The sequence below is a fragment of the Monodelphis domestica genome, chromosome 7, assembly GCF_027887165.1.
Source record: "Monodelphis domestica isolate mMonDom1 chromosome 7, mMonDom1.pri, whole genome shotgun sequence".
Lineage (NCBI taxonomy): Eukaryota > Metazoa > Chordata > Mammalia > Didelphimorphia > Didelphidae > Monodelphis > Monodelphis domestica.
Window position 1 is genome coordinate 92,092,286 of NC_077233.1, and position 26,120 is coordinate 92,118,405.

Here is a 26,120-nt window from a genome sequence, read left to right on the forward strand (position 1 = left end):
GTGATTTGTATTGTTCAAGGGGCTGATTGAATGTTTAGGTTGAAGCACCTCTTGAAGGCCATTTGCTGAGGTGTATCAGGGTTATTATATTCCATGTCATTAGAGGGGATGTCCACACTGCTTAAAGCTATAGCCATTGTATTCTTCAATGAACTATTGATCATGACTTTCAGGTACTCCATTATTCTTAACTTGTCTCTCCTGGATCTGTTTTCTAGGTCAACTGTCTTTTCAATGAGATATATCATATTTTCTTCAATTTTTTCATTCTTTTGATTTTGTTTTATTATTTCTTGATATCTTATGCAGTCATTAGCTTCTGTTTGTCCATTCTAATTTTCAAAGAATGAATTTCTTCCATGACCTTTTGATACTCTTTGTCTTTCTAATCCATTCTACTTTTCATGGAACTCTTTTCTTCATGGGATTTTTTTGGTCTCTATTTCCAGTAGATAAGTTCTGATTTTTATGAAAGATTTTTGTGCCTCTTTTTCCAGTTGACCAATTGGTGGTTTTTGAGCTGTTATTTTCTTTTTGCATTACTTTAATTTCTTTTCCCTCTTCTTTCCACCTATCTTATTTGATTTTTGAATTTCTCTTTGTGTTCTTCCAGTGCTTGAGGCCTGTTCCCATTTTTCTTTTCAAGTTTTACATGTGGTTGCTTGGATCTCACCATCCCCTACTGATTCTGTGCCTTGTTCTTTATCCCCATAGAAATTTTCTATCGTTAGGGCTTTTTTTTTTGCTCATTTTCCCATTCCTTTTTGCCTGAAGACTGGGAGTTCTGAAAGCTGATTTTTTTGTCTCCTCTCTCAGTGTTTCAAAGGATTCAGCACTCAGGAGTTATTTTGCCCTGGGTCTAAGATCTTCACAACCGACTTGAAAAGGTCAAGCACTACAGACTTATGGGCCTCATTTCAGACTAGTGACAGGGCCTGGGATTTCAAGGGGGTAGTTCTGGGGTGTTCTGTTGTTGGTGTAGGCAGGGTCCTGGGATTCCAAAGTTGGTCTATCCCCAGGCTTAGAACCTGGTGCAGTAGATGGGAGATGGTTGCCTTTGTGTGAAGTTTTGCTTCTGGTTCCCCCTTTTCCCATGAAAAATTACTCTCTCTGCCTACTTTTCAAGTTATGTTCAGCAGGAGAGCCCCTCACACTGTCTTTCTGTTGGTTTTTGACTCCTGTCATTTTGAGACCCTTTTAATTTAATTTAGTTTTTTCTTAAACCCGTACCTTCCGTTTTAGAATCAATACTATGTATTGGTTCCAAGGCAGAAGAATGGTAAGGGCTAGGCAATGGGGATTAAATGACTTGCCCAGGGTCACACAGCTGGGAAGTGTCTGAGGTCAGATTTGAACCTAGGACCTCCCATCTCTAGGCCTGACTCTCAATACACTGAACTGCTCCCTTGAGGCCATTTTTAAAGGTTGATTTGGGAGGATTCTCAGAGAGGTTTCAGCTTTCATTGCTACTAAGCTGCCATCTTGGCTCTTCCCTCTTCAGTGAATTATTGAAGGCACTTTTCCTTTTACACTGGGTATAATAAATGCTAGTCTGAAAATAAATACTTGGCAAGTAATGTTTTCTGCATTACTTTAATTTTCTAGAGTTGTAAATAGCAAAATTAGTATTCTTCACATGCCACTTAAAGTAATGCTATAGAAATAACTTGGTTCTGGAGCAGAGAAAAAGTACTTTTGCTATTACTTGAAATTCTGTGGTCTCTAGTACATATGTGTGTAGAGTAGACCTGGTGAGTGCTTTGAGGTTCTCATAAGGTATATATATCTGGATGTGGGGGACCAGTGACTTTTACTATTATAAAGACATAGCTGTGACTGTGGTAGTAACAGTTTTCCGAGTGTTTTCCTGAGCCATTTTGGCTCTGTAGTCATAAAATGATGTCAATTAAATGAACCTATTTATTTTCTCTTCAGGTATTGTCCTAACTGTAAGAAACATCAACAGGCCACGAAGAAATTTGACTTGTGGTCCTTGCCAAAGGTATTGGTGGTTCACCTCAAGCGATTTTCATACAACAGATACTGGAGAGATAAACTTGACACTGTGGTTGAATTTCCAATAAGGTAGGACTCTGTAACCACGTCTGTATCAAGTAGAATTATAGTCAGATATAAAATCCTTCAACAATACTACTGGATAATGGATTTGAGCTCCAAAATGTTACCACTGTATGGCCTAGGATTAGAAACGACCATTTTATTTTTGTGTAAAGGTGTCTTTCACTGTGACTGATTGAACACATAGTTTAACCTGTCATTAGAGAATCCCTGTCTTTCGGAAATTATTGGACGTTATTTTTTTCTCTTTCCTTTTCTTTTTTTAAAAAAATAACCCTTACCTTCTGTCTTAGAATTAGTGGTTAGGTGTTGGTTCTGCAGAAGAGTGGTAAGGGCTAGGCAGCTAGAATTAAGTAACTTGTCCAGGGTCACACAGCTAAGAAATGTCAAGCCATATTTGAACCTAGGACCTCCTGTCTCTAAACCTGGCTCTCTATCAACTGAGTCATCTAGTTTGCCGCCTAGTATTTCTTTTTGGTTAAGTACAAACAGTAGAATACCTGAAGCAAGGAAAGTATCACCTGACTGAGAAACTGAGATCCGAGCCCAGGTTTCTAATCCTATTCTTTTTATTCTGACTCACCATAATATTAATCACATCACATTTATCTAGCAATTGAAAATTTATAAAACATTCTTCATCACAGTCCTATGTAGGGAGTTTAGTATAAGTACTTTACCTCCATTTTATAGATGTGTAAACCAAAATTAAAAAAAGGAAATAATTTTCTTATAGTCTCATCCAGTAAATGTTAGAGCTAGAAGTTGAACCCAGATCTACTGAGACACAAATATGGAAAGTTTACTAACTTTAGGTTCATAGTTCCAAATTCCTTTCCAGAATGATTGTATCAGTCTGCAGCTCCAACAGAATACATATATGTGCCTGTTTTCCTAAAATCCTTTTAGTATTTATCATTTTCCTTTTTTTTTCTTTAATATATCTTTGACAGCCTAATGGATATAAAATGGAATCTCTTTACTTTTATCAAATAGTGATTTGGAGCATTTTTTTTTCATGTTAATATCTTTAATTTCTTCTTTTAAAAGCTTCATTCATATCATTTAATTGTTTATCTGTTGAGGAATGGCACTTATTCTGAATAATTTAAATCCATTGGATCTGAGATGTTTTAAAATTTACTTTTTATTCTGAGCTGAAAGCACCAAAAAAGGAACCTTTTCTTATAGACAACAGAGAACAAAAAGACCATGGTATATGGATCTCCATTTTAAATGATTTAAAAAATGAAATATATAATAAAATCTACACATTGCTTTAAAATTGTTCTGCTTGCCTTTGGTTCCTTCTGAATTTCTCTTTAAGCATTTTTTTAAAACTCTTACCTTCTGTCTTAGTATCAATTCTAAGACAGAAGGGCAAGCAGCAAGTGCTATGCAATTGGGGTCAAGTGACTTACCCAGGGTCACACAGTGAGGAAATGTCTGAGGCCAGATTTCTATTTCTACTTTATTTCTATTTTAAAATGTTCTTTGGCCCCCTTTTTTTTTCATCACTATTGATTTATTACACACTCCCAGTTCCTCCCCATCATCAAAAAAGAAAGAAAGAGAGAGAGAGAGAGAGAGAGAGAGAGAAAGAAAGAGAGAAAGAGAGAGAGAGAGAGAAAGAAAGAAAGAGAGAGAGAGAAAGAGAGAGAGAGAGAGAGAAAGAAAGAAAGAAAGGGAAAGGAAAGGGAAGGAAGGAAGGAAAGAAGGAAGGAAGGAAGGAAGGAAGGAAGGAAGGAAGGAAGGAAGGAAGGAAGGAAGGAAGGAAGGAAGGAAGACATCTTGGGACAAATAAGAGTCAAGCAAAACAAATCCACACAGTGACCATGTGCAAAAATGTCTCGTTTTGCATCTTGTATTTCATTTTTCTCAGATAACTGTGACTAATAGTGTGCTTCATCAATTCTCTGGGAAAATACTCGATCGTTATTTTAATTAGAATTCTCACGTCTTTCAGAATTCTTTTCCTTAACAATGTTGTTATCCTTGTATAACTAGTTCTTCTAGTTCTGCTCACTTTACCTTGAATCAGTTAATACTTCCCAGGATTTTCTGAATAGTCTTTTTTATTAATTTCTTATAACAGTATTATTTTCATTTATTTATTTACCACAAGCAAAGAACTGGCATCTAAGTCAGTACCCCAGTTTAATGAGCACTGCCTTAGATTCTCATTCCCCCCCCCCCCCGCCCCCCCCAAAATTCTCTCTTTAGGATCAAGTTTGTTTTGCCTTTGCCTATATTTCCTCTTCTGGACTATCTTCCATCCTAACATCTCCCCCTTACTCTCTCACTATTTTATTTCTGCTTGTTTCCTTGTTGAGTTTGATGTATTTCCATAACTGTGTATATATGTGTGCTTTCAACCATTATTTATCCATTGCACATTAGAGTAGGGTTCATCTGATTCCCATGTTCTCCCACCCCTTCTTCTATCTTTGTATAATCTCATGTATCCCAGTTATGAAAAAGAGCAAATTCTACCCTCCTCTTCCTCATTCCTACATTGGTTTATCTACTTTATTCTTTCTTTTCTTTCCACTCTTTTTTTTTTAAATAAAACCCTTACCTTCCGTCTTGGAGTCAATACTGTGTATTGGCTCCAAGGCAGAAGAGTGGTAAGGGCTAGGCAATGGGGGTCAAGTGACTTGCCCAGGGTCACACAACTGGGAAGTGTCTGAGATCAGATTTGAACCTAGGACCTCCCGTCTCTAGGCCTAGCTCTCCACACACTGAGCTACCTAGCTGCCCCCTCTTTCCACTCTTAAAACCTTCAGAACAGAAGGAATCCACTCCCAGGTCTTCTGGTTTTCTTATTTTAAAATTGCTTTAATATCTGTAGAAGATATTTAGTCATTGAAGAATACTTATATTTTTTCCCCTTATTTGAATATTAGCACTACATTATCACATAGCCCTTTCCAATTGCTCAGATGAATTCACCCTTCTTGATTTCTTGTTGGATTTCATACTTTCTGCTCGGCACTAGTCTTTTCATCACAAATATTTGAAAGTCCTCCATTCCATTAAAGATCCATTTTTTTTCCCCCTATAGGCTTCTAGTCAGTTATGTATTGTAAGTTATTCTTAGTTTCAAACCTGTTATTGTGTTTTCCTTTGTTTTTTTAGGTAGCCCATTCCAATTTTGGGTAGATTTTTGTTATTTTTAATTTTGTAATAATATTGTTCCCCCCAATGATACCTTAAAAAATTTTTAATTTTGAGTTTGAAATTTTTTTCCTTCTGTTCCAACCTCTCTCCCCTTTTCCCCTTTCTGGGATGGTAAATAGTGTGATCAGTTAGATTTTACATGTGCAGTCATTTAAAATATTTTTCCATATTGGTCATTTTATGGATGAGATCTCAAACCAAAAAAAGGAGAAGAAAAAAGTGAAATATAGTATGTTTTTATCAGCATTTAGACTCCATCAAATCTTTCTCTGGAAGTGGACAATATTTTTCATTATGAAGTTTTGGAATCGTCTTGGTCACTGTATTTCTGAGAATAGCAAGATCATTCACAGTTGTTGATCATACAATTGCTGTCACTGTGTACTGTATTCTTCTGGTTCTCACTTCACTTTGCTTCAGTTCATGTAAGTCTTTTCATAAGCCAATTGCAGTTATTGTCTTTTCAGTTGTGTCCAACTCTTCATTTCCCCTGACTATACTTTTTTGCTTTATGGAACATTGCATTCCAAGATCTTTTTTTTTTTTTTAAGTCGCTACCAGATCTTGTGTGATCCTTCTTGTGGTTCCTTGGTACTTGGAAGTACTTTCTGGATGCATCTGATGCTTTTTTCTTTGATATGATAACTCTAGATTTTGGCTATGACATTCCTGTAACATTTCCTTTTGGAATTCCTTTCAGGGAGTTTGGTTTTCTTAGTTCCCAGGGAATCTATTGATTGTTACATTTTATCTCTTTGACCTGTTTTCCAGGTCAATTGTTGATAGCAGGTATCTTATATTTTCCTATATTTTTTCAGCATTTTGATTTTTGTTTTCATTTTAATAACATTCATTCAAAAGATATTTATTAAATGTTTAACATACTACATACAAGTACTATTCAATGGAGGATATAGTGATTAATGTCATCATTTCTGCCCTCAAGGAACTTATACTCCAGTAGCATTTAAGTTTGGTATATAGTCATTAAAAAAAACAAAACAAACTAACATTCAGTAGCTAGTATCCAGGTTGTGGATTATGAGGGCAACTTTTTTTTTTTTTAATTTTCTAATATATTTTGCTTCTCATGGAGATAGTGATTTCTGTTTGGACTATTTTTATTTTCAGAGAGGCTGTTACTTGGGTAAAGCTACCACTTTCTCCTTCCAGTTCTTTCCTCCAGAGTTTGTATTTCATTGTTTATATATCTTGATTCATTTCTTTTAGGTATTCTTATTGTCCTTTTGGAAAATCTAATTTTTCCTTTGAGGCTCTGCTTATAGTTATCTACTTGTTCTTTTTTTTTTTTAAGAATCCCTATGAATGTAATAATTTGTAATAGTAGTAAAACTCCAATTGTGTGATCCTGGGTAAATCAGTTAACACTGACTTCCTAGCCCTTACTGCTCTTCTGCCTTGGAATTGATACTTAATATCAACTCTAATTCAGAATGATAAGATGTTTTTTGTTTTTACTTTTGATCTCCTTTGACCCATTTATTAAGCTTTTGTACATGATACAGTACCACGCACAAAAGCTTGAGAAATGGGTAAAGAAATGAGTAGAGACTACTCCCTATTGCACTTGGGGTGAGAGATAATCATCCTTGTTTGATTTTTCTCTTGGTTCCTGAAATGTCTTCCTCCTGGGTTTAGACCCCTCTGGATCTTTGAGATTCAATGTTGTGGTTCTTGAGGACACTCTGTGGCATTTTAGGAGAGCCCTTGGAGCCCTTGGCTCTATGGTGGACTAATCTGAGTGCTGTCATGCTGTTGCTCCCTAGGGTTTCCAAGGATTGACATTCTTGCTGCCTTTTCACACAATGCCACATAGACCACACATGTCTCTGGCTCACTTTTCATTATGCAGAGAGATGTCTGGGTTCTTTGCTTATGATAGCACTGGCTTTGCTAGTGGTTCCTTTTCTGATTTCATGTCATCTTCTTACTGATTTTTTAAAGTATAGTTCTTTGGTGGAAGAATTTGAATTTCAAGTTTTTATTAGAGGGATATACATGGAAGCAGGATAATCCACCTCCCTTCAGACAGCCATCTTAGCCAGTTAGGACTTTTTTGCATGTTTTTTCCCCCCAGCTTTGTTTCCCTTCTGATTTTAACTGCTGTTTTTGTTCTAAACATTTATAAAGTTTTTTTGTAGTCAAAATTGTCCATTTTATATTCTGTGATCCTTTCTGTCTCTATCCCTTGTTTGGACGTGAAGTCTTCCCTTCTCTCTAAATCTGAAAGGTAATTTATTCCTCACTCACTCTTCTAATTTGTTTATGATGTAACCTTTCATATTTGAAGCTTGGTATGTGGTGAAATCTTAAGATATAGATATCTAATACCTTACCAGATTTTACCGGTAATTTTACATACTTATGGAATGCCTTATGATTGTGTTCAGAGACCTGCATATGTCCGAGTTTGTCTGTGACCCAGCAGCTGGCCCTTATGTCTATGACCTCATTGCTGTATCCAATCATTATGGAGCCATGGGTGTGGGTCACTGTAAGTACTGAATTCCATGTCATTCTCAATTTTTCATTTTCATCCTTTCAGCAAGTTTTAATTGAACACTCCCTATGTGCATGTACTATTTTAGGTGTTCTGTGGGTTACAATGAATATTACATAATTTCTACCTTCCATATCTTACAGTCAAATTGTGCCAACAGGGTGTATGCACCCACCCATTTGCACACCTTCACAGAAGCAGATAGAATACTTGGCTAAGTGCCAGATGAAGTCCAGCAACACATACTGTAAGAGTACAGAGGAAGGAGAAATTGCTTTTAGCTAGGGTAATTAAGTAAGGCTCAGCTTCTTCACAAAGGCGTTGAATACTAAACTGGCAGGATTTCAATAAAGAAATGAGATAGAGGGCATCCAAGGCAGGGAAAACAGCATTAATAAAGGAATGGAGGCAGAAAAGAACAAAGAGTTTTGCAGTTTGGTTAGATCATAGAGAGTTGGCTTAGAGAAATATAGTGAAAGATATGGTTTGAGAGAGACTAAACCAAATCTGTATAGCTTAGAGAGATTAATCTGGTAGGTATGCAGTTGGAGGTAAGGATACCAGATAATGTTTGTAGTGCACTTATGAGCTATAGTTTTTAGGGACCTGATCTGGGGTTAATATAATAGAAATCATTATCTCTTAAAAAGTGGGATCCTGAAGTACCATTACTTAACGTACCCTGAGAAATGAGCTTTTGACCCTTATGTATGGGGCCTGCCAGTCTTAAATATAGCTCATATTGTAGCAGGCTATAGCTCATTACTATCTGTCTTTGTGGGATTAGTTTCCAGATGTCAGACAAGCTCCATTGCTTATTTGTGTTCTTGAAGCTAAATCTTCATGGAGAAATAAATTAGAATTTGTTCATATTACATCACAGACTCTGGTTAACTGTGTATCTCAGTAATAATTTCATGCTTTTTTGAAAAAGCATTGTAGTGATCAATTTAGCATAGGTACCATCTTTAGTAATTGCCGATCTCTTCTTGCTTAACTTGACAGATACTGCATATGCAAAAAACAAACTAAATGGCAAATGGTATTACTTTGATGATAGTAATGTATCCCTGGCCTCTGAGGATCAAATAGTGGTGAGTACTTTTTAGTGGGTTCAAGTCACCAAATTCCTGCAATCAGTCTTAATGAATTAAAGCTGGAAAAATATTAAAAAGGGTGTTATCTAGGGGTGCCACCTTGAGGAATTGAGAAGTACCTGTGATAAGAAAAGTGGGTCTGTGGCTCAGAGCCATTAAACTAACCTTATTGGAGGATTCCTCTACTTGTGATGTCTTACACCCTCAGCAGTGACAGCAGAGATTCAAAAAATCTGTTGTAGACACTCGAAGTGAGGAGAAAAATTCCCTTTAGTTGCTACTGTGCATAACTGTAGTCAAAAGAGATTTTCCAGACTTTATTAATCCTATCAGAATGACTCTTCTTATTTTGCAGACAAAAGCAGCATATGTGTTGTTTTACCAGCGTCGGGATGACGAGTTTTATAAGGCACCCTCCCTCCCAGGTTACTCTGGTCCCTCGGATGCAGGGAAGAAAGGAAAACGCTCCCAGGAGGGACTGGAGGAGGATGACTTGTATAGCATGGATACCAACTGAAACTGCCTAAAGTCAGCCACTACCTTAAAGAGGACCATTTTGACACATCTGGAACATCTCTTGCACTCTAAAAGCTGCCAGATGTACAGACTGCCATTCAATAAGGGAATTCCTTTTTTATGGAACAGAAGAGAAAAAAAAGACCCTGTTTGCTCATGAAGGGTTATGTTGAGAGGCTGAATTATTATTATTTTTAAATACAAGTTGTGGGAAAGTTCTGTAAACACCTGTAATGCTACAGAACTAGGGGTCAACAGGGTAAAGAGCTGCAAGGCTGGAGAAGTCGCACACGATTTGGGGAGTGGAATTGGGGGTGCATAAGAATGAGAAAGCATGCTGCTGAGGGGAGAGGAAAATTTCTCCAGGAAAATCTCTGAAAAAGCCCTTATTGGTGCACATAAATGATTGTTGGCAGTAGTGGGCCCTCTGTATTGATTAGAATAGATTCTCTTCTAGAGTTCCTAGATCTCCACTTTTCCATTTCTCTTTGCCAGTTGCCCTTGTAGCCTCTCCCACAGGAAACCCACCCCAAAGTGAAATTGGGCACTTTTTTGATCATTCTTATATGTTGACACAGATTTATTTGAAAAATTCCTCCCCTTTCCCTTAAAGAAAACATTTATTTTGATTTCTGATTCTGGATGCTTCTGATATTTCCAGAATGAAATTACTTGAATGCAACTGCTTTCTCAATAAGTATAGATTTTAAATGTATTTGAATCCCCTGTCCTCTCCCAGAGTGTGGGATATCTTTAGATGCAGATGACTACTATATTCAGTGATGAATTGAAACATTTTGGTTCTTAAATTCAGCTGGATTTTTTTATTGGCTAGAACTAAAAACTGGCTCCCCATCTTAAGGCTGTTGGGGACTTAGTTTTCTTAGTCTTCTTTCCCTGGGGACATTAATTTTTGTTAATGTTTCCTCTGTGTTTACCCCTAGGGTCTACAACTAAGAATTCCTTGTCATTTGCATCAATACTGCATTTGGTAAAAGTAAAGTTAGTTCCTTGCCAATCCACTTTCCATTCTGGTTGCATAGCTGAAGGGGACAGAAAACACATTAATTTCCCTACTTTCTACCTTTCTGACAGATTCTTCTATTTTGGAAAGGTGTGGAGGGGAAGGGAAGGAGTCGTCTCTGACAAATTGCAGGTCCCCCTTTTACTCTTAACTTGGGATTTTGGGGGGGGCACTCTTTTCTGGTCTTCTTTCCCTGATCTCTGAAGTTTTCAGGCCTGCCATTTGGTGTCATTGTTCTGATTTTTCATTGACTTCAATTAGTTTCCTCTTTTTTGGAGAAGCTGCCAGAAAGCACTGACTGTGGATACCATTTTATTTTCCACCTTTAGTGGCAAAGACACCATATACCTTCTTGAACACAGACTCTGGTTTCTATGTTTCTAAATGGAATGCCCAAAGGTCTTGTCTTTTATTAACAAAAACCTGTCAGCATTCTTGAAATTAACCCCTAATGGGACCTTACTTCTAGTTCACAGACTCTTTTCTCCTTCCTCTCCTTTTCAAAAAAATGCCCCTACCCAATGCCACTGCCTTGTTCTTGTGCCTAGGACTGCCCATTTTGGCTTTTATCTGCTGACATCACTAGTTCTAGCCCTGGCCACCATTTCACCAACTATGCCAGATCAGGATCTGGTCCTCTGGGTAAAAACTATATAAGAAACTATGTCCAGGGAATGAATTTGGTTTACTGCTGTTGTAGATTAAGATGAATATGGACCAATCCTGATCCTAGAACTAGAGCCTGCTCTTGCCTCTGGGCCTTTGACACTTCCCACCTATTAAATGGAAGGTGGCTGCAAATGTGTTTTTTCCTGGTGAGCTGTGATTGGCTCCTGGGTAGCAGATGAAACCTTCCTCTTCCCAATGACCAGCAAGCTTTGCCCAAGACCTTGTCTCCAACCCCTTCATTCACTATTTCAAAACACTGAAATTGTAGTTTATTTAGCTCACGATTGCTTTTGGTGTATTGCATTGTAGACCACATCCCCCGTGTTCAGGAGTGGGCTGCCCCGCCTTGAGCCTACGCTGAATCCACCTTGTCTGTCCCGCAGCCATGGCCAAACCCAAAACAAAACATGCCTCTGCCGGTACAGGGCCATTTCCCTGTAAGGCCTGTTGTTCTTCCAGTGAAATTGGCAATGTGACCATGCCACCGTGGTGAAACAATTGAGCTTTCTCCTCAGGGCCCTGAATCCTAATGGAACACAATGTAGCCAAGGGGGGCGGCGGGAGCCTTTCCCTTCCTGCCTCGGCTGGGCCGGGGTCTCTGGCAGCTCGAGACCCCTTCAGGACAAGGCTGCCCGCCTCCTATACCGGGTTTTTAATGCTAGAAAGAATAAAGCAAATGGTTTGCACTAAGCCGGCGTGACGTCCTATGCTGGGGCCGGGGCGGGCCCAGGGGGCGCACCCGGTACGCGCACGCGCACAGGCGGCGCGGGGGCGGTGGCCGTTGCAGCCGGGGGCGCGCGCGAGCTGCCCGGGCAGGGTGGGGCAGTGCGGGTGAGTGCGGGGGAGGGGGGCTGCTGTGGCGGGAGTCGTGGCTCCGGAGCCCCGACGGGTCTCAGTGCTTGGCCCTGCACTGGAGGGGGTGGTGCCCCTCAGACGGACCATGTTAGGTGTGCCCGGACGTAGGTGTCCGGGACCCCGCATCCCTGTTGCCCGGGGGGGGGGGAGGGGGTTGCTCAGTGCCCGAGTCGGGGGCAGAGCCCGCGGGTCTTCATCCCTCAATCTAGCTCTGCTGTGGAGGGTAGGCGGGGTCCTCCTCCCGTCCAGACCCTGCGGCGGGGTAGGGCAACGCCTTCCGCCGTCGTCCTGCTCTGTGGTCAGAGGGGGCTGGGCCCAGGGTCTTGACGCCCTGCACCCAGCTAGGCCGGGCGTCCCGGCGTGTGCGGAGATGGCCGGAGGCTTTCACTCACTATGAGAAGGGGGTCTCCCTGGGTCCGCAGAGGTGGGGAACCTCCGCAGACTAGGGGGCGTGGGAAGGAAAAGAGTTGGTAGGGGTTTGAACTAGACTTGCCGAGTCCAAGAGGCATTTGGGACATCCTAGAAAGAGACGCGGGTAGGAGGCGTGGACCTGGGAGCCCTCCGCCTTGAGACGCCCTTAGGCTGCCCCTAAGGCTTGTGCCCCTGGTCTGCCCGGGCAGCTTGTGGTGCTCCTTGGGAGCAGGATTCCTTTACCAGCGCCTGAACCTGCCAGGGTATCCCTCCCCACTTCCCTCCCAGCTCCTCAGTTTGCTTAGACAATTCCACTCTTAGCAGTTTAATTCCACAGAGTAGGTTCTCTCTCTGCCCTGGGCACCACGTGTCTAACTTCTTTGTGCGTTGTCTCGGTCAGGGAGCTCCTGGAGAGCAGACTGTGGCCTTTCTTTGGCTCCCCAGCGATTAGCAACGACGCCTCTCCCATCGTCATTCCTTAATAAATGCTTAGTTAACTGAGTGGTGGGGGATGAGGAGACAAAGATGCTTCCCAGGCATTTCCAGACCAAGGGAAGGGAGCCTCCCCAATGAACTGAAAAAAGGAAAAAATAAGATTTGTGAAGAGGATCTGTTGAAGCTTTCAGAAATCTGAGGAAAGATCACTTTGAGGAGGCCATTGGGAAGTCCGGGAAGGCTTTATGCAAATAGTACCCGAATTGATGGTGGGGAGGGGCAGTATTCTGGGTAATAAGAGCCACCGGAAAGCAGGATGAGAAAGGGATTCAGGAGAATGGATCTGAGGCGGTAGCACTAAGTTAGAGCCAGATTTTGAAAGATGCTGAATGCCAAAATCGGAGGTTTATTTCATTAATGAGCTATTAGAATGGAGAAGAGAAAAACCAGTGGCAGGAAGCACAGAAGACTACCATTTGAGCAAGAAGAGACGAGGCCCCGAATTAGGATTGTTGCAATGAGGGTGGAGAGACGGGACTAGCTGTAAAAAAGATTTGGAGAGAAGAGAAATGACTAGTCTTTCCTGGCAACTGATTAGATGGTAATGGGGGTGGGAAACTACTTGTTAGGAAAGCTGTGGAGGTGATTACTGTTCTGTCATTGGCTGGATTGGACCATCTCTGAGATTCTGTGACTGAGTCAGTAAGAGAATTTACTGAAAAGGAAAAGGTAAGGGGAATGAGAGGCTTAAGGGAAAGATTATTTATGGGAAAAGGTACTTTTGGCCCCTGGATTTTTTTCTTTGGAAAATAGTTTGAGAATTTTCCCCCAAATCTCTCTCTCTCTCTCTCTCTCTCTCTCTCTCTCTCTCTCTCTCTCTCTCTCTCTCTCTCTCTCTCTCTCTCTCTCTCTCTCTGTCTCTGACTCTGTCTCTGTCTCTCTCTCTCTGTCTCTCTCTCTCTCTCTCTCTCTCTCTCTCCCTCTCTCTCCCTCTCTCTCTCTCTCTGTCTCTCTGTCTCTGTCTCTCCCTCTCTCTCTCTCTCTGTCTCTCTGTCTCTGTCTCTCTCTCTCTCTCTCTCTCTCTCTCTCTCCCTCTCTCTCCCTCTCTCTCTCTCTCTGTCTCTCTGTCTCTGTCTCTCTCTCTCTCTCTCTCTCTCTCTCTCTCCCTCTCTCTCCCTCTCTCTCTCTCTCTGTCTCTCTGTCTCTGTCTCTCCCTCTCTCTCTCTCTCTGTCTCTCTGTCTCTGTCTCTCTCTCTCTCTCTCTCTCTCTCTCCCCTCTCTCTCTCTCTCTCTCTCTCTCTGTCTCTCTGTCTCTGTCTCTCTCTCTCTCTCTCTCTCTCTCTCTCTCCCTCTCTCTCCCTCTCTCTCTCTCTCTGTCTCTCTGTCTCTGTCTCTCTCTGTCTCTCTCTCTGTCTCTCTCCCTCCTTTTCTTTTTTCTTTAAACCCTCACCTTCCGTCTTAGAATCAATACTGTGTATTGGTCTCAAGGCAGAAGAGTGGTAAGGGCTAGGCAATGGGGGTCAAGTGACTTGCCCAGGGTCACACAGCTAGAAAGTATCTGAGATCAGTACCTCTGGGCCTGACTCTCCATCCACTGAGCCATCCAGCTGCCCCTCTCCCTTTCTAAGTGGGATGTGAGCCAGATCCCTTACAACATCTGATTCTTGGCAGGGTGGATGGGATACTAGATAGAACATATCTGTGATGGGGATGCTGGAAGGGATTACTGTATATTGTGCAGGACCCAGCAGCACTCAGTGGATTGGTGAGTGGAAATATAGATGGTACGATGTCAAAGGAATGCATTTCATTTGCTCTAGGGCAAAGAGTTCTTTGGTCTAAGGAAGGCTTTGTCTTCTGTTTATAATGAAAATTTTCCTGGGGAAGTTTACACATTTGAAGCCTCTTCAGTCTAGAACAACTCAGTGTGCCTGGATCTGAATGGGTCCTGGAGATCTATAGTCAAGAAACCACTGAGGAAGAAAAATCATAGTTACTAGTTAGGGTTTATAGAGTCCTTTAAGGTTGGCCCAGTACTTTACAAATATGACCTCATTCTCACAACCACTGGGAAACGGGTGCTATGGTTACCCTCTCCATTTTACAGGTAAACTAAGGCAGACAGGTTAAGTGACGTGCCCAGGGTAACACAGCTAATAAGTAAGTGTTGAGCCTGGATTTGAACTCGGGTCACTCTGGCTTCAGGTCCAGGACTTCATCCTTTGGAGGAAGGATCCTCAAGAGATTTCATGATGCCTGTCCCTGCCCAGCCAGCGTTCCATTCCCGAAAGGCCTTTCTTTTAGCGAATTGTGGATTCTGGTGGGAATAATAACCCACATTTATGCAGAGCTTTGGTGTTTGCCAAATACTTCACAATGTCGGAGAAAAATGCCTCCACCCTGAGTTTAGAGCTATTATTCTTGTTTGGAGGAGATATTCTAAGCATTTGGCTGATGGGAACATTGGAGGCTGGGAGCGGGTCCGTGATTGGCCCAGCATCTCACAGCCAGTAAGTGTTGGAGGCAGGCTCGGGAGGCTCCCTGGAGGCGCTTCCTCTCCTCCTCTGAGGAGGTTTGATTAGGTGGCGGCTGGCGGGGCGGCTCCTGTCCCAAGCGCGTCTTCTGCCTCGTTGGCCGACCACTGACGGGCAAAGATGTTCTGCTTCTCAGGATGTTAGACAGAAGAAAAAGTCTTCCAGACCTAAGCGGAGGGGGGAGGAGAGACTTGCCTGGGGGTAGGCGGTCCCGGGTTCCAGTCCCGGCCCACCTGCTTGGAGCTGGGTGACCCGGCGCCGGTGGGCTCGGCCAGGATCAGATAATGACATCACTTGGCCGAGGCCGAGGCCTCGCCCAGAGAAGCGTTGAGGCGCCTCCCCGGCGCCGTCAGCCAAATCGGCGGGCCGTGGTGCAGGCCCCCGGGGGCGGCGTAGAGTGGGTGCCGGGGAGACCCAGGTAAGTGGACGCCCCCCGGCCGGGCTTCCCGCAGAGGGCAGGAGGCGGCCGGGCGGGCTCTGACGGGACTTGGGCCTTTGCCGTCTTCTGTTCGTAGCGCGCCGCGGGACCGCAGGGGAGATGTCTGAAAAGCTGAGACGATGCCGCAAGGAGCTGACGGCCGCCATCGACCGCGCCTTCGAAGGCATCAGCCACTGCCAGGAGTGCCCGAGCCAGCCGAAGCCCGACGCGGACGCGTCGCCGTCCTCCTTCGCCATTCAGATGAACAAACTTCTTTGCAGGAGGTACCCTTCGGCCGCGGCCTACGTGGGCCCGTTCGCGCCCGTGCCCTGCGCCCCCGAGAACGAGAACCCCGTCTTTGTGCCCAGCCACCTGCCGGTCAACGTGAAGCCGCACGCCGTGTGCCCCAAGAGGAAGCCTCTGACCAGCAAGGAGAACGTGCTCATCCACTCCTCCATCTTTGTGCCCGACAGGCAGTTTCTGAGAGCCGCCGCCGACGGGGACGGCTGGAGGAAAGAGAGCTTGAGGTGATTCCGGAAGAGAGGGTGGCCGGGCTTGGCTCACGGCTCAGCTTGGCAGCGGGGCGTGCGGGGGCGGGGGCCGAGCCGTTCAGAAGGGTCAGGCTGGGCCCCGGGTCACCCAGCTGCCCCCGAGGGATTCCTGTAGGGACCCCACTCACCGTGACGGCCTTGGGCTCCCCCGGGCTGCGGCTGGGACGTGTGTGGATGGATGGGATGAGATCCTCGAGTCTTGCCTCCACACCCGGCCGGCCCCGAGGGGGGCGCATGGCCAGGCACGGAGGCTTGGGAAGCGGCTCCTCCGGGCCGGGCTGGGCTGGGGCGCCGCCTCGGCCCCCCACGCCGGTTTCCTGCAGACCCCGAAGTCTCTCCGGTGCCCGCAGGGCCCGAGAGCCTTCATTCCGGCCTTCCCGGCTTCCCTCCTCCGCCTGCCCTTCCCGGGCCCTTCCTGAACCGGAAGCTGAACTGCCCCCTTTTCCCCGCCCCTGGCGGGCAGCAGGAAGGACGTGGATCGCTACCTGAAGGTGGAGGCCAACGTTCCTCTCAGCAATTCCAACCAGGAAATCACCAAAGATCTGCTCGACATGATCGGTGAGTGTCGGGCGGCCGCGGGCGGGCCGGGGTGGGTGACTTGGGAAGGACAGGCCGGCTCTCGGCGGGGCGAAATGGGCCACCGGCAGAGACGGGGCCAGGGAGGACGAGGAGAGATCCTGGGCCCGGAGGGGGCTCTAGTGGCAGGCTGACAAGTTGGCCCTCGTGTTGTAGACGGTGGAGAATCACTGATTAATAAATGCTTGTTGACTGACTGACTGGCTGATGGTTTTTAATGAAGGGAAGGACGACCCAAGATACGCCTTCAGAAGACTGCTGGTAGCTGTACAGGTTAGGTTAGGGGCGATACAACTTTGTACTTCAAAAAAAGATGGCTGGCAGCTGGGTGGCTCAGTGGATTGAGGGTCAGGCCTAGAGACAGGAGGTCCTGGGTTCAAATGTGACCTCAGACACTTCCCAGCTGGGTGACCCTGGACAAGTCCCTTGACCCCCCTCGCCTGGCCCTCCCACTCTTCTGCCTCGGACCTGTGCCCAGCCTTGATTCTCAGACGGAAGGGAAGGCTTCAGAACAAGGTTTGGTCGAGATGGCGGGTGTTTGGGTTTGAATGGTCAGCGCTGTGTTTCTCCTTTCACAAAAGTGCTCGAGGCCCGTGAGCCGTGGGAAGCTCCCAGCGCCTGGGATGCCTCCGGGTTCCGTCCTTAGTTGTGGCCTGACCCTGGGCAGGAGCCATCTCTGAGAGCAGAGAGATGGAAAGCTAAAAGAGACCCCTTGACGGCTGGGAAGGAAGGCTCCGAGCAAGGGGCAGGCCCCCCCCCCCCCCGCCCCGGGTGCCGGGGAAACCCTTCCCCCTCTTCCCATGGGCACCTGCTCACTTCCGGGGCAAAGGATGCCATTTAGAGCTGCGGCTTTAAAGCCATCTCGTCCGCTCTCGCCCCGCTTTGCAGTTGGCAGCTGAAGCCCAAAGGATCAGAGATTGGGGGGGGCTTGTCCATGATCACAGAGTTATTCATGCAGAGGCAGGATTTGAATCTGGGTCCTCTGATTCCAAATTAAACCGTATTCTATGAACCAAGTACCCTTCTTCACCAGGAAGCTGATCTTAATTTGAGAAAGGAGGGTGGCGTCATGCTTTGATCCGTGTTTCCCCTCTTCTCTTAGAGGCGGCCGTGTAATGGAGAGAATACTTGGGGGTCTGTAAGGTATAGTGCTTTGGAGAGAGGATCTGGGTTCAAATCCCACCTTGTCTAGTGACCTGTGTGACGCTGGGTGGGAAAAACGAGGTGTGGTGTAGCGGGAAGAGGACTGTCTGGCTCTAGAGCTAAAGAGCTGGGTTTGCATCCTGGGCCTGATGCGTCCTGCCTGCGTTGAGTGCTTCCTTGGTCCGAGGCACTGTGCTTCGGAGATAAAGAGAAAAAGCATCTCAAAGTCCAGAGTTGAGTTTGCTCCTCCAGGCACTCCCACCATCTTTGCCTCGACACCAGCCCACCTCCCGGAGCTGGATTAGCTCAGCAGGCCTCAGACCTCCCCCCTCGGAGCACCTTCTTTTGGGGAAGGATCTCGTCTCCCCAAGGAGCCTCGTGTGCCTGGGATTGCAAGTCCCCATGAGGAGACGATCCGTCTCTGAGCTTCCCTCTAAGCCTTGTCCTCCCAGAAAGCCACCGAGCAGGGGTTCGGGAAGGTTTGTGGCCCCGGGAGGCAGCTGGGAGGAGGCCCAGAACGGCCGCCTCCTCCCCGTCCCTCCGCTTCACAAACCATAAGAAATCCATGAAAGTGGATCCCCGGGACTCAGAAGGGACGCGCGTCCCGGGCCCTTTTCCTTGGCTAAGGGAAGGGAGGCCCATTTACATTGAGGCTGACTGAGTTAGGATGGAAGCCGCGGCAAGGATGCCACTAGATGATCCAAACCGCTCGCGGCTCTTAGTTGCCCGTGAAAGCTTTCTGAATGCCTCTATTGTACGCGTTTGAATATGGATTTTCTTATTTTTAAGACCATACAAGCATTCGAACTATTGAAGAATTGGCTGGAAAGCTAGAATTTGAAAATGAGTTAAACCGTGTTTGCAGTCGCTCCGAAGATTCCCCCTTTAAAGAGGAAGTCCTGGCCCTCTTCATGGACGAGAGCCCCCACAAGGCCACGGAAGCGGAAGCAAGCTGCCTAAAGCCAACTTTTGATGACCAGAATATCATAGAAACCGTCCTGGATTTGGAAGAGGACTATAATTTGATGACCTCTTTTAAATACCACATTAAGTAAGAAGAGTTCATTTTAGCTTGACTTTCCCCCTGATTTTGGTAGTACTTGTGCTCCGGGGAAGGCCGGGGCTCAGGAGGGCCCCCGGGCCTCTGCCAGGCAGCGCTGCCGCCCGAGGCCCCGAGCCTTTTCTTCCCCAGATCTTGCCTCCCCTGCCTGCCCTCCTTCCCCCGAGTTCAGTTTTTATATTTCTTTTTCAGTAGCATTTTTCTTACTCCTGGTTTTGGTTTCTTCAGCCCCTCCATCTGTTTCCTAATTGATTCTAAGTAGAGCCAGTGCAGGGGGCTGTGAGCCAGCAGCCCCCCCCCTCCCCCGCTTGCAGCACCCCTAGCAAGCCTGCGCCCATTTAGGCCCAGAGCATTTGGCGCCCGACGAGGCTCGAGAGCACCGGCGAGGCCCTGCCTTCCTCGGACAGGAGGCTCAGCCATCGGCCAAGGGGCCCAGGCTGGCGCCGAGTCTGCCTCTCTGGGCCTCAAGACGGGGGCCCGCGCGGTGAGGACGGGGCGTCCCTCGTCCCGGGGAGGAAGCGGCTTGGGGCCCCCTCACAGCACCGAGAGCAGGAAGCGCTCCTGGGAGCCACAGACCCGCCAGAGGTCCCGTGACTTGCCCCAGGTCACAGAGGTACAGCCGGGCCTGACCCCAGCCCCGCTTCCTCCTTTGTTCCAGCTTCCCCCGCAGGGCCCCTGTCCTGGCTGGGGGCTTCCTCCCTCCTGTGTGCAAAAGGAGAGTCCCCGCCCGCCTTTAAGAATAAAAGGATTGCCGAGCCACCGAGCCACCGAGGGCTTTCTGAGGCTACCGTGTCTGGCGGGGGGTTCAGAGGAGGGGGTGGGGCGGGCACCCCCGAGGTCGGTCCCTGGGCTTTAGGCCGTTCTCCGGCCTCTGTTTGGGGGGAGGGGCGGTGATCCGCCGGGAAGGGCCACAGCCAGGATGACCAGGAGCCAGAGACACGGGGAGGACAGCCCGGAAAGCGTCCTCGTGGGGCCTGGGCCGACTTCAGGCGAGTTTGTCCCAGAATTCCACATAAAATGCCTGCATTCCGGCCAGTGTTCCTCCCAGCCTCTCCCAGGAAAGGGTGAGGAAGGGCTTTGAGTGAAGGCTGAATGTGGGGGGGAGGGAGAGGCCCTGGACCTGCAAAGTGGGGTGTCGGGCTTCTCGGGAGCCACAGCTGGCGGCCCTGGACGGTCCCTTACAGCGCAGCCCGAGGCCGGGCCAGAAATGGCCGCCGCGCCGGGGAGGAAGCCTGCGTTCACCCCGCCTTCACCCCGCATTCATGGAGCCTCGGTTCTGGGCGCCGAGGCACCGCGGGAAGCTCCCACCTGCACCCCCACAGAAACAGATTCCACCAGGGTGTTTATTTGGATAAATAGATCAAAACTGCGAATTCCTCCGGGAAGAAAATAAATGAGAAGTTGAGACTCACATATGGCTGGGAAATAGCGCCTGGGAATTTCCCCTCAGAAGCTCTTCGGCAAAGCCATTCCAAGCCCCCCAGTTCCTGGCAGGGCCCCCCTCCCCGTGGAGGTGCCCCCTGGGCGGCCCCCGTGGCCGGCAGCCCTGGCTTAGCAGCCGGAGGCCAAGCTGCCCCCGCCGCCGTCCCCCTCTGACCCGGGGTCTCTGGGCCACTTTGGCGGGCTCCTGCCTCCCTGGAGAGGGCCCAGCTGGCTGTTCTAAGATGTATTACAAAGAAAGGCCGGTTACACACACCCTAGCCCTGCCCCGCCCGCCCCAGACTCCCTTTTTGAGCCGTGGCCCCGTTTCCTGGGTAACTGGAAAGTTGGGGGCCTCACAGGACTCGCACCCCAACAAGGCAGGAACTTTTTTTAAAATTTCTTCTTCAGAATCAATTCTAAGTGCAGGAAGGGCCAGGCAAACCGGGTTAAGTGACTTGACCAGGTTCACCCATGTGGAGGCCAGATTCGAACCAACATCCTCCCAGCTCCAGGCCCGCCATGCTCCACTGAGCAACCCCAACGCAGCGGCCATTTCAGTGGGGAAGGGGAGGCCAAAATGGAAAACGATTCGGCCTCCGACCCTGATATCTGCAGGCAAAAGGCCTTTCTGTTCTCCCTAACCGGCCATCCCGGAGGGTTTCCCCAGAGTTTCCAGGACAAAAGGAAAATGACGGCCCAGGGCTTCCTTCCAGGATTTGTCCTTTGAACCCTCAGAGAGGGGCCGGGTGGGTGTCCTCCACACTCCACAGCCCCACCTCCCAGGCCCAGGGAGGCAAAGAGCAGGCGGCCGGCACGACCCTGGCCGCCCCCTCTGCTCCCACCCAAGGGTGCCTCGTCCCACGGACATCCCAGGAGCCCGTCCCCAAGAGGCCTTTTCCTCCGGGGCCCTGGGGAGCCGCTATGGGGCTCTCGGGGGCGGCCTGGGATTGGGTGACTTTCCCCTGGGGCTCCTGGGCGCGAGCACTTGGTGTTGCTGCTTCTGGAAGCTCCGCAGCCCACTGGCGCCAGAGCTCATGTCCCAGCAGGAAGCGAAGTCCAGGCCATTGTTTGGGTATCGAAAGGGATCTGGATGACCATTAAACCAGGCTAAGGACGGCTGTTTATTCCAATTACTTGGAAACAGCCACAGAAAAGAGAAAGCTTTCGGAATAAAAATAGAAACAAGCTTGCCATTCACTCTCTCTGCTGCACTGTACAATCAGGAAATATGAAATAGGGGGCAGCTGGATAGCTCAGTGGATTGTGAGTCAGGCCTAGAGGTTCAAATCCAGCCTCAGCCACTTCCCAGCTGTGTGACCCTGGGCAAGTCACTTGACCCCCATTGCCTAGCCCTTCCCACTCTTCTGCCTTGGAGCCAATACACAGTATTGATTCTGAGATAGAAAGTCGGGGTATAAAAAATGGGGAATTTATAATGAAATTATAAAATGAACGTGCTGCCCATCACCATTTCTGTACTGGACTTGAACAACAGCTCGGTGAGTAGCATCTTTCCTGCCTACAAATCCAAGTTCAATTGAATTCACCAAAATTTTGATTTCTTCCCTTGACAAGGCCCTCGATTCAGCACTGGGAATACAAAATAAGGAGCTTACACCCTGGGGAAGGAGAAGCATGATGCAAGTCCTGGGGGGTTTTGAGACGTTTGTGGAAGGCAATAACTTTGTTCAGGGTCCCGTAACTCCTCCTCGGGTCTCGGGTTGGAATGACGCTCAGAGGTCATCCAGCCCAACCAGGACAGGAGCGGCAACCTTCCAACCGCCCTGACAAGGGCCATCCAGTCTAGGAAGACCTCCAAGGACGGAGAACCCCCTCCGTACGAACGTCCCATCTTGCCAGCTCAGACGTTTCCCCTTGTTTTGAACCGAAATGTACACTCTGCCACTTCTTTTGCTCATCTTCCAATAATGACCATAAAATACCCAGCATGCACCTCTCTTCCACAAGGATGGAGACGAGCACATCTGAGTCGTCATTTTGTTTCTAGTCTACTAGAGTGAGTGATAACCTGCGCAGCTATTCCTAATTAAGCTTCAAATGTTGTGGAGTTTAGTGTAGAGGGACGGCACGTCAGACTGGACGTTCTGCTGGGGCTGCACGCTGGTGATCCTCTGCCATCTTCAAGGACGCTCCTGGCCCTTTCTCAATCTTCGCCCTTGACCTTCCAGCAGCCTTTGCCACTTGATTATTCTCTTCTGGATACCTTCTTCTTTCTAGATTCTTGTAGCATTGCTCCCTCCTAGCTGCATCTGGCCATTCCTCGGTCTCTGCTGGATCTGTTCCCAGATCAAACCCAGCCACTGGGTGTCTCCCAAGACTCCACCCTGGTCCCTCTTCTCCTCACTGACTCCCGTGGGTTCACTCTTCATTTTTTTGCAAGATGGATCTTAGATTTACTCATTGAGCCCTAACCTCCCCCCCCCCCTTGAGCCTCACATCTCTAACTAACCATCAGACAGCTCAATTCATGTCCAAAACAAACCTCATGTTTCCTTCCCCACCCTCCCCTCATCCTAGTTTCCATTATTATTGTTGAGAGATCTACCATCTAAGCGGCATGGTGGATAGAGCTCCGGGTCTAGGATCAGGAAGATCTCCGATTCAAAGTCAGCATCTGATACTAGCTAGGTGACCCTGGGCAAGTCACACTCTCTGCTTACCTCAGTTTCCACCTCTGTAAAATGAGGATTGTTACTATAGCACTTACCTTCCCAGGGTTATTGTGAAGATCAAATGAGATTCCTCCCCTGCACTCAGCCTACAGATCCAGTATGCTGCTCGATCTTGTCCTTAATACCTTCAGAGTGTCTCTTAAATTGGTCCCCTTTTCTCCACCCTAGCGCTGGTCCTCATCGCCTCACTCCTGGACTGCCGAAACAGCCTTCTGGTTGGCCTGCCTTGTTGGGGAAAAAAGACCCCCAACCCCTTATACTTGATTGGATTTTAGTGATAGGTTTAAGATAATCAGCATTGTGATTCTAAAGTGATTAGTATAAATTCCATTATAATGTTAATACAATCAGTAAAATTCATAATTTTTACAAGGATTTCTAACTAAAGCATAAAAACTGCTTCTAGGGGGCAGCTGGGTGGCTCAGTGGATTGAGAGTCAGGCCTAGAGGTTCAAATCCAGCCTCAGCCACTTCCCAGCTGTGTGACCCTGGGCAAGTCACTTGACCCCCATTGCCTACCCCTTACCAATCTTCTGCCTTGGAGCCAATACACAGCATTGACTCCAAGACGAAAGGTAAGGGCTTTAAAAATTAAAAAAATAAAACAAAACAAAAAAACTGCTTCTAAAGGGATATCTAGCCCCTCCCTAAGTTATCATAAGATGCTGACTTTCTAAATCTCATGTCCCAATATGACACAAGCATCACGCACCTTTTTCTGTTTGGAAATAGCCATCTCTCCCCCCAGATCAGATGAGAGAGAGGTAATTTGACTTGACTTAGTCATTGGCCTAAAGACTAATATGGGCTTTCCAAAATGAACTAACCAATCAGCTTTGTGATTGGGTAACTATTTCTAAAGTAAGGCCTATATGATGCTATGTCTTGTGATATGTCATTTTGTTATATAAACCAGCTCTCAGCTTCTGGGCGTTGTCTCTTGCCGGGGTTCGACAATGTAATACATGCAAGAGAATGCTTTTATTGGAGGACTTGGCCCTCTTCCAATAAAATCTAACTTTCTACCTTGACTTGGAGAAATTTGGCTTTTTGACTTTATTTACCTAAATTGTCTATATGGAGTCTGTGGGTTTCTATTTCGCAATAGCCTCCAGACTCTCCGCACTCCAGGTCATCTTCCACTCAGCTGCTAAGGAGATCTTCCTAAAAGGCAGGGCTGACTATAATATATCATGAAGATTGGATTTGGCTCTCCCCTAATTGTAACAATGAAGGTACTTAGCTCTTCCCTGATTGTGAAGATTTAAATTGTAACTCATGTCTATTTTTAGATTTTAATCCCCATAAGGATAAACACCCTACTTAAAAGTTAAGTATGGAGACCTGCCTATTTTTAGATTCAATCACAAAAAGTGCAAACAAGGTACTTAAAAGTTAAGTATGAAGGTCTGTCCATTTGGATCTAATCACCAAAGGAGTTGAGGCTGGTGAAGAGGGGCAGAAGAATCTGCTGACTGGACTGACATTTGGTGAGTGAAAAGCTGACTTTTAACTACTGGATTTTCTGAAGAGACTTCCCAGGTCCTCACTAATTCTCCCTGCCTGGAGGGGCCTGGAGTAAATTCCTTAGTGTTTAGGCTAGATATCTTACCTTATCCTCTCTCTGATTTCTTGCTTCACTCTTTCTACATTTTGTAAATAAATTGTAAATAAAATCTCTTTGAATTAATTACATTTCTGGCAACTACACTCTTAAATAATCAAGTCCAACCCTTTAAAAATTAGCCCCCTTTCCCCCTTACAGTACCTAATCCTTAATAAATTAGAATGGTTCCCTATTCCCTCCAGGACTGAATATAAATCTTCTGACTTTGTAAAAGCCCTCCACAAGCTATGCCTTTCCTATCTTTTCAGTCTTTTCTAACCACAGTCCCAAGACACATTGATATGAGACGCTCTGTCTTCATGGGTGGAGATCAACGCCCTGAACCTGTGTGAGAGCCAGAGGAGAATTGGGAAGAAAGTGGGGGAAGAGAATTCTGGGCTCTTCAGCCTCTATTCTGAGCCTCTTCAAGCCTTTGGACCTGATTTGAGTTTTCTCCAGTGGCTTTGAGTCTCTTCATCTTGAGGCTTTGGGCCCTTCTGACTTCTAACTTTGAGAGAGAGAATAGAAGATACCAAGCTCAAAGAACTGGAAACTAAAGGGATGTCCCTCAATTGACAAGTGGCTGAACAAATTGTGGTATATGATGGTGATGGAATACTATTGAGCTACAAGGAATGATGAACAGGAAGATTTCAGAAAGAGCTGGAAAGACCTCCCTGAACCGATGCAGAGTGAAATGAGCAGAACCAGGAGAACATTGTACACAGAAAGTGAAACATTGTGGAATGATCAACTGTGATCCACTTAGCTACTCTCAGCAGTGCCATGATCCAGAACGATTCGAGGGACTTCCGACGATGGATGCTATCCACCTCCGGAGAAAGAACTGTTGGAGTCAGAATGCAGACGAAAGCGCACGATTTTTCCTTGTTTTCTTGGTCTTATGTTTTGGAGTTTGGTTTTATGAGATTATTTGATGACAAAAATGAACAATACAGAAACATGTTTTTAGTAATAATACATGCATAACCCAGATCAAATCTCCTGCCAGCACCAGGAAGAGGAAGGGAAGGGAAGGAGGGAGGGAGGGAAGGAGAAAAGTTCAATTATATAACTTGGGAACACTTGTGTGGAAATTTGTTTTTAAAATAAAATAAATATAAAACAACAAAAAATGAAAGAAGATGCCAAACTCACTTCCGAGTGTTGAAGGAAAAGACTCTGGAAAGGAACAACAGGAGAGGAGGCTGCCAGCTCCATATCAATGGCCCTGAGACTCAGACTACCCTTTACTCCCATGCTTTAGCAGTATTGGCCTCCTACTTGCTTCTGGCACAGAGGTTGTCAGGGACGACCAGAACCTCTGGTG

General features: G+C 46.6%; 2 protein-coding genes across 10 annotated transcripts in view; both read left to right on the plus strand.

Annotated features, from left to right (window-relative positions):
• Window positions 1-11,776, plus strand: part of USP4 (ubiquitin specific peptidase 4) — a 77,857-nt gene extending 66,081 nt beyond the window's left edge. For all 4 annotated transcript variants that reach the window (XM_001367910.4, XM_001367946.3, XM_007499846.3 and 1 more), the window contains 4 exons: window positions 1,936-2,085; window positions 7,671-7,774; window positions 8,786-8,874; window positions 9,233-11,776. In XM_001367910.4, the coding sequence (XP_001367947.1) occupies window positions 1,936-2,085; window positions 7,671-7,774; window positions 8,786-8,874; window positions 9,233-9,394 (505 nt within the window). In that variant the 3' untranslated portion in view covers window positions 9,395-11,776. The remainder of the gene's footprint in view (window positions 1-1,935; window positions 2,086-7,670; window positions 7,775-8,785; window positions 8,875-9,232) is intronic.
• A 16-nt stretch (window positions 11,777-11,792) lies between these two features.
• Window positions 11,793-19,830, plus strand: C7H3orf62 (chromosome 7 C3orf62 homolog). 6 transcript variants are annotated; one of them, XM_007499849.2, is made up of 4 exons: window positions 11,793-11,917; window positions 16,021-16,266; window positions 16,754-16,848; window positions 18,799-19,830. In XM_007499849.2, exons 1-4 carry the CDS (start codon window positions 11,793-11,795, stop codon window positions 19,062-19,064), a joined length of 732 nt encoding a protein of 243 aa, XP_007499911.1. In that variant the 3' UTR covers window positions 19,065-19,830. The 6 variants fall into 6 exon arrangements, with proteins under 6 accessions (XP_007499911.1, XP_056661047.1, XP_056661046.1 ...); XM_056805069.1 differs by having other exon boundaries at window positions 16,757-16,848; XM_056805068.1 differs by having other exon boundaries at window positions 11,843-11,917; window positions 15,837-16,266; window positions 16,757-16,848.
• Window positions 19,831-26,120: the final 6,290 nt, after the last annotated feature.